Source organism: Ruditapes philippinarum, unplaced genomic scaffold (assembly GCF_026571515.1).
Source record: "Ruditapes philippinarum isolate M1 unplaced genomic scaffold, ASM2657151v2 ctg61_1_1_1_1, whole genome shotgun sequence".
Lineage (NCBI taxonomy): Eukaryota > Metazoa > Mollusca > Bivalvia > Venerida > Veneridae > Ruditapes > Ruditapes philippinarum.
In genome coordinates this window covers 1-12,751 of record NW_026861844.1, presented here as the reverse complement: position 1 = coordinate 12,751, position 12,751 = coordinate 1, and the positions used below count along the sequence as shown (strand labels likewise).

Below are 12,751 nucleotides of genomic sequence, written 5' to 3'. Positions count from 1 at the left end.
GGAGAGAATGTAAACTTGTAAAAGGGAGAATGCAGGCTCTATAATATATGATATATATGTATAATATATGGTAAAATAAAGTACTGAGTAGACCATTTTGATTATAGTTTTTGATAAGGTAAAACTACATTTAGTTTGGGCACCAATCTCATTAAAATCAGATCAGCGTTTTCGCTCCATTACTCTTTTTGCTATGTAGCGTAGGGTAGTGGAGCGACAGTTAGGATATGATTTCCCGGGTGTAAAAAGTCCATGCTTTTCCAGGGATTTCCATGGAAAATAAGAGGCTGGAGTATTGGAACAAAATTTTCCAGCCTTTTCCAGCCTGAAGCTGAGAAAAAATGGGCTGGAAAAACAGGGAAAAAACATGGAACATTTTCCATGCTGCATGGAACATTTTCCATGTTTTCCATGGAAAAGCATGGACTTTATTCCATGCTTTTCCATGTACATGGAGTATTGGAACAAAAGTATGGATTTTTTTCCAGGGTATTCCATGTGTCTGCCAACCATAGAGGCTGGACTTTTTACCATGGTAAATAGTCCAGCCTTGATGGAATAACATGGAAAAAAATCCAGCCTAATTCCAGCATCCCTGAATGTTCTTAAAATTTAAAATTCTCTGAAGAAATTCAGCACAGGAATGTTTGGGGTGGAATTTTTATTAGTTTAACATGATCACATATTTCTTTCACAAAATTTAATACATATCCTTTAGTCCAAATACAGAATAGAACATCCTACATTCATTATAGCACAAACAGTTATTTTTCTAGCTGCCAGGTTTGATAGCTAGGTTCTGGTTGTCTTATAAATTTTAGCAATTATTTTGCTCTTAATCTGTCAATGATAAACTGTTTTAATCTTAGATTTGTTTCAAGTGTTTCTGATTATTTAAATTACTATTTCTTATATTGATGTCCATTTTCAGTCCTCTACCTATGTTTCCTAGAACTTCTTGTGGTTGTGCTCACCTTTAAAGATAAAATTCATAATAAATTTAACACAGATGTGGTAATGACTTATGTTTTATTGCATATAAATATTTTGCAGTTATATTTGGTATCTTTTAATAACATCAAATCTAATGTTTCAAATGTATTAACTATTAAATATTAATTATGCTTATGCATATTCAAAAATACTAAAGCATGCAGTATATCTTATTTCAAAGTGCACAAGTGTTTAAGAATTTCTCTGTACATGTATAAGAATTAAGTAAATTTGTGACAATATTTATCACCCAGTATTTATTTTTTCAAGAAAAGACATGGAATAAAAAAGTACAGTCGTATTGAGATTTAAAAATATACCTTTTCAGGATTAATACTGCACATCATTATTAAACACTGTTGGTAATTCTCACAGTCAGCACTTATGTCCCAGCCTGCAAGTTATGTAATTGTATAATGTAAAATGTAATTTTAGATTGTTCCATTGAAAACACAACACATACATGGAAATAACAAATGATTATGATGACCCTGTTCAGCTGTTCAAAACTACTGATTGTACCATTTAGTCCTATTTAATCAAATTGATTTAATTTGTTTTATTTGTAGGAAATGAAAAAGATCTACTAACAATTGTCATTTTAACAATTATACATTATAAAGAAATCATTGAATAATTTATATTTTAAAGATTATACATGTATAGATTAAAAACAATTATCAGAAAAAACAAATGCATGAAGTTGAAAATATAAAAACAACCTTGATCTCTTGTTACAAATGTTGATAGTTTGATATATAACCTGTTTCTGCATTGATGTAACTTAAGGTTTATAAATACCTGATTCTGTTGTATATCTCCTTTTCCCAGGTGATTCTTATTGTTATCATACCAATACTTAAACACTTTAAAGTCTTAAACAAAACAATATCTCCAAAACTGCTAAAATATCAAGTACATCCTCTGTAATTTCAATGCACTCTTTGCTGACCCAGATATCTTAGAATTCAAAATTTACAACAGTTACTCAGGACAGGTCTATCATTATGTAAAGCAGGGTTAATCTGCTCATCATTTTAACTTATATTCTTTGAGCGTGAAAGAAAATATGAAATAGCTAATTGATATATAGATTTTAAAGATCATTACACAATTTTTTGTACAAAAAAGATTGCAATGTCCTTCTAGACACATTCTTCATATGAAATTTATAATGTTATCTCTCCCCAAAATAATCACATGGAACAGCCTGATCTGAAATGACCAGTGGAGTAAATTAGTCATGCACAGATGGTTAGAAAATGCTGGTCAATGAGTTTTATCAGAGCTCTGATCTGTGTAGCGTAAAATCTCAGTGGATGTAGTATTTATTTTCCTAAATATTGGTCAATTTAATATAGAATATATATGAGATTCTTTCATGCACTGTTTTTTGTTTATTTATTTATTGTTATCCAAAAACATGAATTCTTACAATTTAAAAATGGCAAGCAATGCAATCCCTATCATCTTGATTATTATAGTGTCTGAATGATTTAATCACAGACTTTAATTAATTTATAGTTAAACTTAAAGCCTGTAATTAAATGGATATTATTTCATTGTACATAACTTCATGTAGATTTATTTAAATAATATGTATTTTGAACAATCAATTCATTTATGTCTTTAGCATAGACATTTTTTATGAGATACCCTTTTTCAACTACATAAAAAGTATAAAGTGTCAAATTTCAAATCATTTACAGTAACTTGCATTAAAATAAATGATGATTGTATATTTTCTTCGTAAGTTTACAATATTGTGCTGAATATATAAAGTAAGATTTCTGTAAATTTTTTACAAGTTTTTTCCAGCATACTTAGAGAAAGTTTAACACATTTCCAGCATCAAAAAAATCTAAGTTCCACTTTCCATGCTACATGGAAGTAAAGTCCATGGTTTTCCAGGCTTTTACCACAAATGTCCAGCCAATTTCCAGCCTATTCCAGCAATGCTGGAAATGGCTGGACAAAAAAAGTCCACATAGCATGGAAAAAATACCAATTTTCCATGAATTTCCATGAAATTCCATGCTTTTCCATAGTTTTCCAGGGTTTACCAGCCTCTCTTCCAGGCTTACCCTGGAAAATCTACACCCGGGTTTAAAGAGATTGTTTGGCCACCACATCATAATTGCCATGAAAGAAAAAATGTAAATGGTTATTGATATTAAAGTATGCTTTCAATGCAGGTATTACATAATTTTTTATTAACATCATTTTTTTTTAAACTGTATATGCTTAGAATTTCAAATATTTTAATTGATTTACCACAAAGCTTTGTTATATAATCTTTTCAGATTCCTTCAATTTACTTTAACCCTTTTTTGTATGCCAAGCCATAAATATTTTAATCATTTATTAAGAATGAATTTTTAGAGTTACAGCCCCTTAAACCTGTGTAGCACACAGACTTGGGTGAGGGGGATGGGGCATGTTGTTTCTTTATCACATTATAAATTAGGATACTTAAAAAGAAAATGGTGAAGGCATGAATGTACATGTAAATGATTGCTCTGTATATTGTATCAGAGGCTAAGGTGGGTTTGGGGTTATGTTGGTTGTAAAAGAATAAAAGAAGGAAAAAGTTGTGGCTGTTTGTTTGATGATGTCCTAATGCTTTCAGTCATCATTTGTCAATTGTTGCAAGGGGGCTTGGTGATAAATGTTTGTCAGGGATCAGGCTCGGGTGTCCATTAATAAATGTATGATGATACAATGTAAATGTTCGATGATAATGGTCAGATAACAAGTTCAGGGGTTGCAAGCTGTAACCGTAGCTACTCTTACTAGAATTACTGGCAGACTGTTGGATGATTATAATTTTAGACTGTTGGATGATTATACTTTTACCCTTATTCCAATGTGTACCGGTGGTAAAGTTCACCTACGTGGACATTTAAGAGCCAAAATGGTTACTTTTCATACATGAGTTCTTCCTACAGATAAAGCAAGTTGTATTTTTGTGGAGGGAGGTTTATCATACATGGTTGTAAGTTCTATTAAACACACCAGAGACAAATGTTTTATCACCAAGTCCTTGTAATGTGTAGAGAGCTGGTTGTACTGGATTGGAAGAGAAATGGATTGTGGGGGTGATTGTTATGACTGAATTTAACATTTTAACATTCTAATGTACAAGACTACCAAGTTTTAACTACTGTAAGTAATTACACTCTCTCGTAAGAATGTTATTTATTGGAAGCAGTCCATATTTATACAAAGTTGTCCATTGTTTCAGTTTAGGAAGTAAGTATTTAATGTGATTTGAGGGTGTTCATCACACCTTGATTACCCTTTGTCTGCTTTTGGCAACAGATTTTATCAATGCTATCCACTTGTCATGGTCTGCACTGTGCGCGATTCAGTCTTAAATATCTTGAAAATCCCCCTTCCCCTCCCCAAAGATAAATGATAAATTGATTTTGTCCAAATTGAAAGATGGACATTTAAGTCCATTTTAGGTACAGGTATTTAGTATGGCAAAGGTTAAAATTCAATGTCATTTATGATAAATAATATTTTAAAACTGATTTCTCACTATAATTATTAATTGAAGAAGTTTGTTAATACAATGTTTTGTTTCAAGTGTTTTGAAATTTTGATTGGTTGAAAATGTTTTAGATAATTTTATGATCTTAGTTACATGTTTTTAAGTTATACTGGTCAGGGACCATCAATCAGACACTTTTCCATACAAATTCCACACTTTTAAATCTAGATATTCAACAGGAAATTTGACACAATACAGCTGGGTTCATCTCCAGGCTGAAAAGCTAGTAATTGTTTATTTCCAAATATGATTACACTTAGATTTGATGTCTTATAGGAGGCTGGGGGTGGGGGGAGGTATTAAAATTGCCTTTAATAAATTGTGCTAACTATTGAAGAACAGAAATGTATGACTTGGATTTTATGCAGATAATGTCTTGGGTGTTTTAAACTTCTTATTTTAAACATAATATACAATATTCCAGCAGCATTAAGGGTGGTAAAATCAATTGTCCGTATTGCCCAGGTTGAAATTTTTAAGAATTTACTATATAAATATCATACTGACAAGTTAAGAAATGCTTCAGACTAAAACAAACAAATAAGTATAAATCAGATATCGCCAGCCCTGAGCAATATACTGAAATTTTGAGTATTGTAGTGAAAGAGGTCACAGTATTTTACTCTTTAATCAGAATTTTCACAAAGTTAACATTCTTGTAACAGACTTAAAACAATAAACATTTGAGAAAGTTAAAATATATTTGATTTATTGACTATAAAAGAAATATGCATTTATTGGTTTTAAAAAGCACTTGATTATTCAACTACTTCTAAACAAAGAAAACAAGAAAATAAAGTGTTGAAGGGTTTGTCTGGTTTTGATGGTCATCTGGATTCGGTGGTCCCCAACCAGTACATGTTGTTTTAAAAAAAAAAAATAGGGTCATGTCCTTGAAATTCTTTGCTTTCCTGGCATATTTTACATGTGCTAGTTTTTATTATACCTATATTTTGAAGAACAGTATTATTTTTTATTTGCCTTATGTTATATTTCTTTTAATTTATTTAAGTTAATTTGTCTTTTTTCTCTTTTGAGTAATGAATTGCTTTCTTAAATTCCAATTTTTGTAATCTATGTAATTATATATAGTTTAATTTATAGCTTTATTTTAATTTTTTCCTCATTTCAGTGATTTTATTTTTTATTTTTTTGTTTATTTTCATATTATTCTTTTCTAAACACTTTCTAAACACTTTCGATCAATTGAATTATCAAATACTTCATATACTCAGCTATGTGTTGTAATATGTTATTATTATTTTCAGACTTTTTATCCCCTCACTTGTGGGGGATGCATTTAAATTTGCCATGTCACACTGTTGATATGTAGACTGGCAAAACAGTGGAATATGGGGGCATCTGTTTTATCCCTCCCCATCTAGAACAAGGAAAAGAATGATACATATGTACATGTAATAGATAGAGCATCAAAACACGAGGCTATCTGATTTGTACGAGGGGGCATAGCCCCAGATAATAAATTAGATTGCTGAGCGTTTTGATGTTCCTTCTCTTTTGTATCATAGGCAAAAATAAAAACATGTTCCCTGTTGTCACAAATATGAAACCCCAAATAAAAGTAACCAATGAACGAGCATCTCAATATGATTTATCTATGGCTATCCCTTTCTTTGTTGTCACATGAGCCAATCAATCGGCATGCTCTGGAGTGCGGGTAACTGATACCTGACTCTAGTTAACGCACTGTGCATGTATATGTATGCAATTTTACTCTGACACATTTTCAACATAAAGGTCCCCAAACTATGATACAATTATAATTTAACATGTGTCAATCTTGCGATGATTTGTTATTGTTTATGAAATCTTAGTGCAGTAATGGGTCAGCTCTAATAATGAGTTAAATAGGAGTTAAGCCTGTTACTGCATTAAGGTGTCAAACTAGGCAATGGTTACAAATCAAAATAAGTATTATACTTGAAGTGGGCCTGGTCAGTTATTTAGTCAACTTGATGTTCTAGCCTGAGTGGCTCTTTCATGATCATCTTCTTATTTCTTAAGAAAATGAAATAATTTTTTTCACAACAAAAATTTAACCAAGTAGGGCTTACTCCCGTTTAGACTTTAGAGGCAAAACCTAATTGGTTTTTTTTTGAATGCCACTATTTGTATGAATTTGTATTTGAATGCTTTTCCACTGTTTGTAAAAACTCATGCACATACATGCACAAGTCCAGTATGTATTTATCTAAGACTTTCTTTTAAAAATGTCAAATAAGGCTTTCTTTGGAGTCATTTCAAATCTATTTTTGATGATAACTCTTTACTCTTGCTGTATACTGTAACAGAAACTGAACATTCTTAGAAAAAAGGCCATACTGTTTATCTATCCAGTCTGACTGATAGCTAATTTCATATGTTCTTCTTAATGCCTCAAAAACTGATACAGAATGTGCTGAAAAAAAGGAAGCGAAACAAGAACTTTCAAGATTTTCAGCAAGATCTGAATTTAAAAGAAACAATTAAATATAAACCCAATTATGTTGGTAATGTTTTATCTCATTTATTAAATGTAATGAAATAACTAGTGTTTTGAGTTGGGACAAAGTCCAAACTAGTGTACTAATAAACCCCGGAATTTCTAATCGTACAGGGTAAAGCCCAGTGCAGTTACGTTTTTTCTTCATTACTATATTTTATTTACAGTTGCTCCAGATGCAATGCACCATGTGAAGACATACCGGGATGACCTGAAGAATATGCATTGTGTCGCACCTGAATACGGATGTAAGTAATGTTACACCTATATGAAATAAAGAGAATGGACGTTCACTTCTTAAACCTTTAATATTTCTGTTTAGAGGATTAAATTAGTTAATATTTTGTTCTGGATTAGATAAAAACATTTTCTGTTTGGATTCTGGATATGTAACTCAATAAGCTTGTATATCCATCCAGTTTGACTTCATTTATTTTATGTACTTTATTATGCAAATGAAAATATTACAAATATTGTTTAAACTTAAAGCTTGTATAGTAAGGTAATGTACAGAAATTGTATGTAAATATGTTATTAAACTTACACAATTGTTGTCATCAATGCATTTTGTTTATATTTATACTAGAGGACTTTAAGAACAAATGCCTGTTTAATTATATGGGTTTTTACATGAAATATGAATTACGGAAGGATTCCATCAAATGTAATGTTAACGTAAATATCTTTAAATTTCTGGTCACAAGGTGTGGTGATCATATATTATTGTCACAGAGTTTATTCTTTATTTCAGCTGGAAACGTGACAACTGCTGTAGATATTTACTCATTTGGAATGTGTGCTCTAGAGGTATAACATATGTACATACATATTTTGGGCTACTTTAGCATAGTTACTTAGGTTGACCTAAAATGACTGCTGTCACATCTTTGGGTTAAAATTCTGCTAGAATTGATGAATTCTTTCATGTTACAAAGATAACCAGCTTGCCTGCAGAAAGCTTTTGATTCTTACATGGATTTTGACAGAATTATGACCCTTTTTTGTACTTAGAAAATTTTACATTATCCATGCTCTTGTTATACTATCAAGCACTGAAAATAGCTGAGCACACTGTTGTGCAAGAGCTAATAGTGTAAAAGGCGAGGAAAAATTTCTCTGTGACGATCTTGGGTGTTAAATCTAATGGAAATTGTTTCTCACGGCAGATGGGATTAGCAGTTAGTCATTTACAGAGACATTGGTAATTACTGGTATGTTATCCAGGAAAGCCGGAAAGGTGGATTGTCAGCTGAGGTACGATCATATAATGTGTTAAAATTGGAAAGAAAATTAGAAAACAAACAAACAAACAAGGTTAAAGTATAATTTTCCCTCATCAGTAAGAGATGGAATTTCCCTGTATGTCCAAGTACATCACTAAGTCTTTTAACTGAAACAAAGATAAGAAAGAAAATGGAAGCTCAAGTTCACTAAAAGTTTCAAATTTATAAGCTAATGAAGAAACATATCATTTTATTACCCTTCCAGATTTTTTCCGCCTTTTTGATTGGATATTGATCACCCGAAAGAAATTGATATAACCGAGCCAGACGGGTAATATACACACTAAATTTCCCCGTTTGGTACCCAACGTTGTAAACAACATGCGCTGAGGTGATGCTCGTACGGTTTGATTTTACGCTGTGTAAATTCTGATTTTAAAGCACTTTTTAACTGTCAATTATAAATATTTACCAAAGTAGAGTAATGATACATATTACCATCAGTACCGAAAACAAATATGACCTTGTGAAAGCTTGATATTAATTACAACAAAATGCGTTTCAGTAGACTACTCCTTTTCTCTTGTTTACATTCGTTAGGGACGGGAAAAATACGTCATGTATTTATGTGACGTCATGTTGTGACGAAGAGGTACCCTAAAGGGAATCTTATTTCGACGTTTCATTTGAAACAGCAATGATTTTTTAAAAAATCATCTAAACTCGGCATGGGAAGGGTAATAAAATTATTATTTTGGTTTTGGAGTGATATATGTGGATATATTACCTGCCAAGATAAAATATCACCCTCGCCTAACGGCTGGGGTGATATAAAATCTTAACAGGTAATATATCCACATATATCATTCCAAAACCAAAATAACATATAATATTAATTCTGAAAAAAAAGTAAGTTCAAAGCTTACCATTAAATTTTACTCTTCAGGTACATTTTTAGAATCTCAGAAATTTTGATTTAAAAGTGTGTGTGTGGTTTGTTTTATAAAAATGATAAAATAATTTTTTTTAACTAGATGGCTGCCCTTGGTATCCAAGGAAACGGGGAGAGTGGAAATGTGATCACGATGGAAGCTATAGATAAAACACTTCAGTCCATAGAAAATCCACTTCAAAGAGTAAGATTCTTGTGCTTTTATGTTGATTAATCATAATATTACCTATTTACTCACTTATGTTTATTTATGTGCAGCTTTTGCAATCCCATAAAAATGGTATTACATGGCTGTGCATATATTTTGAAATCATTTGCATTATAAAAAATATAGCGCACTGACATACTGAATGTTAGCATTACACTAAAAACACGGCAAGGAAAAAGTGATTTTTTTCTATACTTTAAACAGTTATTTTACGTATGTGATAAATAGAATATTTGATTCAAGGAGGTTAATTCTAAAATTTATTGAACTTGTTGAATAAAATCATTCAATTTTTATAGCTTGTCTGTTCCGAAGAAAAAGTGGTGCTATAATGATTGCTGCATTGTCACAGTTGTTGTTGACTTCATGTTACTGCATTGTCATGCAAAAACTTTAATGTATTAATGTATTATTAATTATTAATACAATTTAAAAAAGTTAATAAGATGAAACTTGATGAATACTTGATTATACTGAGACAAGGTGCAGTTGTGAGACAAGGGGCATAATTTTGACAGCTTTATATTTTGAAGTTTAGAATTCTTGTCAAAAGTGGTTATTTTAACAGACAGGTGTAAATGTTGCATGTGGTGCTCTTGTTCACATTGAAACAAGGTCATTGGTGGCTTTTATACATATTTTTGATAAATGCAATATGTTGATATTGTTAGTATACAATTTTGTGTTATCATGTAATAATTATATAGCTCACCATTGTAAGTATTTTTGCTATCTAAAATAGTAGAAATATATTGTTATTTATGCTTATGTTTGCAGGATTTTCTAGAGAAATGTTTAGAGAAAGATCCAGAGAAACGACCTACTGCCAGAGATTTGTTATTCCATTCAGTTTTATTTGAAGTCCATTCATTAACATTACTTGCCGCCCACGCCATTGTAAATAATGGTAAGTTAATATCTTGCTCAGTTTTTGCTAGTTTATATTTTAAGCCCCTAAAAACAGCCAATAAGCATTTCCAAATTCAAAGCAGGTAAGTCTATGACATGAATTTAGGGTTGTGAAGGATAGGTATGTTTGTTAGTAAACTGAATCCATAATATTTTAGTCTAAAATTTAGAAATACTATTAAAATGGCGGAGAAAATTGACAGACATATCAATTTGGACATCATTATACAAATTTGTAGTATTGCTCAACATATAGTCTAGATAATAAATCCTTATTGGTTTCATCAGGGATTGAACATAAGATAGTTAAGGAATTTATCCAGCCTAGAATTCAGGCTATATGTTGCCGCTGAAAGAAACACCTACTAGTCTTTGAAAAAAAACAATAAAAAACATGGACTAAGACCGTATGTTTCAATGTTGACTTATAACATAATATGGTGGATATCTAACTTTCTTTGTAGAGGAAGACCCAGCTTAAACACTAATAGATGAGCAAACCTAAAAATTACTTGATTTGATTACATACTTACATTAATAATTTCGAATTTTATTGAAGCCCTCTCATTGGCATCAAAGTTTATTAACATTTTCGTTAAGGTCCATTTTCATAGAAACTATAAACACTTTTGAATTAAAACTTGGTATACATGTTAATCATCATGAAAGAATGACACTTCAAAAGGAGGGAGATAATCCTAAAATTATTTTTGGCCAAGTTATGCCCCTTTTATCCAACACTAAGAAAAGTGGAGTCTCCTGTCTTCTGACAGGACTTGTTTAACAAGATACTTGACTTTATTATGACTGTCATATATTGAATATGTCAATTAATTTCAGCCCAACTTGTAGAAAATATAGCTGAAGATACACATATATTAAAATCAGAACCAAAGAAAGTGATAGCTGAAGTAAAATACAAGGATGACCAGGAGCCAACTTTAATGAAGTAGGTAGCTTTATGTTTGATTTACAAACCTTAGATATATGATTTAGAACCATGTTTGATTTACAAACCTTAGATTTATGATTTAGAACCATGTTTGATTTATAGACCATGTTTGATTTACAGACCTTAGATATATGATTTTGAGTTATATAACCATGCTTGATTTACAGACCTTAGATATATGATTTTGGGTTATATAACCATGTTTGATTTACAGACCTTAGATATATGATTTTGAGTTCTATAACCATGTTTGATTTACAGACCCTAGATATATGATTTTGAGTTATATAACCAGTAATAGTCCTTCCTTCAATGATGTGGTTAGCAAAAATATGTTGAAAGCTGTAAGCGTACTGAATGATTTATGAAATACTGGCAGGAAAAAAAAGAAGAAAAAAAAGAGAAAAAATATCAAAGACTGGAAGAGAAACTAGGAGCGCTTTTGATGTGAATGCCAGCTTATGTATGAATGAAATACTGTAATAGTTGTAACAGTTGCTTTAGAAACATAAAATTAAATAATTTTAATTTAATGATATTAAAAAAGTAAATACAATTGTTTGTTTTAAGATAAAATTTGGTGATATATTATCAATATGTCCTTTGCTCTACATTCAAAACCATTTTCATGAAAAGAAGGTTGGAGTTGGGGGGAGGGGGGAGTGATAAAAAATTGACTGCAAGTTAACATGTGCAGAATAACTCCCCCCTCCCCCCAAGCACTATGAATTATGAACCAGGTATATGCCAGGATCTTGCATTTTAAAGTTTTGAAATTCTTAATATAACATATGTAAATGAAATTTTGTTTGTTTATTTTCAGATTTTCACAAGTGCAGGGATTAGAGCTGGAAAAATTCTTAGAAGATGTAAAGTAGGTGCAAATGTTGCTTAAAATATTTACCCAAAATTATTATAATCTTGTTTAAAGGTTTTTTTTTCTCTCTCTCTTATTTCTCTCTTAATCATTATGCATCTTTTAGTTAAGGCATTTTGCTGATAGTCAAGACTATTGAAACTGAATAAATAGGTACATGCAGCTAAAGAAGTCATAAAGCTAAAGTAATCATACTTTCCCACTGTTATCTCTATGGCTTGTATTGTTAACTTAAATTTAATACAGGGAAGTCAAAGCCTTGGTCCGTGAAGCCGGTTCATAGGCTTTGCTTACTTTCATATTATTTGATTATTGACATATTTATACATTTTTTTTTTCATAACTGTTGAATTTTGTATTCTTACTTGCAGGAACGGAATTTATCCACTGACTGCGTTTGACTTACCACAGCCACCAAATTCACGTCAAAGGCCAATAACTCCAGAAACTACGGAACAGGAGAAAACCGAGACTCCGGAGCCAATGGACGTCGAGGCAAGACGTGTGACTAAACATGACGTGCCAGATAAAAGCGTCAACAGGATTCTTTGTCATACCATCTTGTTCTGATTTCTGAT

The 12,751-nt window shown here is 31.2% G+C and overlaps 1 protein-coding gene across 2 annotated transcripts in view; it reads left to right on the top strand.

Moving 5' to 3' along the window:
- Window positions 1-12,685, top strand: part of LOC132717068 (nuclear receptor-binding protein-like) — a gene marked incomplete at its 3' end in the record, with an annotated part of 34,970 nt that extends 22,285 nt beyond the window's left edge. For both annotated transcript variants that reach the window (XM_060700461.1, XM_060700462.1), the window contains 7 exon segments: window positions 7,220-7,300; window positions 7,804-7,859; window positions 9,310-9,411; window positions 10,213-10,342; window positions 11,185-11,293; window positions 12,120-12,170; window positions 12,545-12,685. In XM_060700461.1, the coding sequence (XP_060556444.1) occupies window positions 7,220-7,300; window positions 7,804-7,859; window positions 9,310-9,411; window positions 10,213-10,342; window positions 11,185-11,293; window positions 12,120-12,170; window positions 12,545-12,685 (670 nt within the window).
- Between the last annotated feature and the right edge of the window lie 66 nt (window positions 12,686-12,751).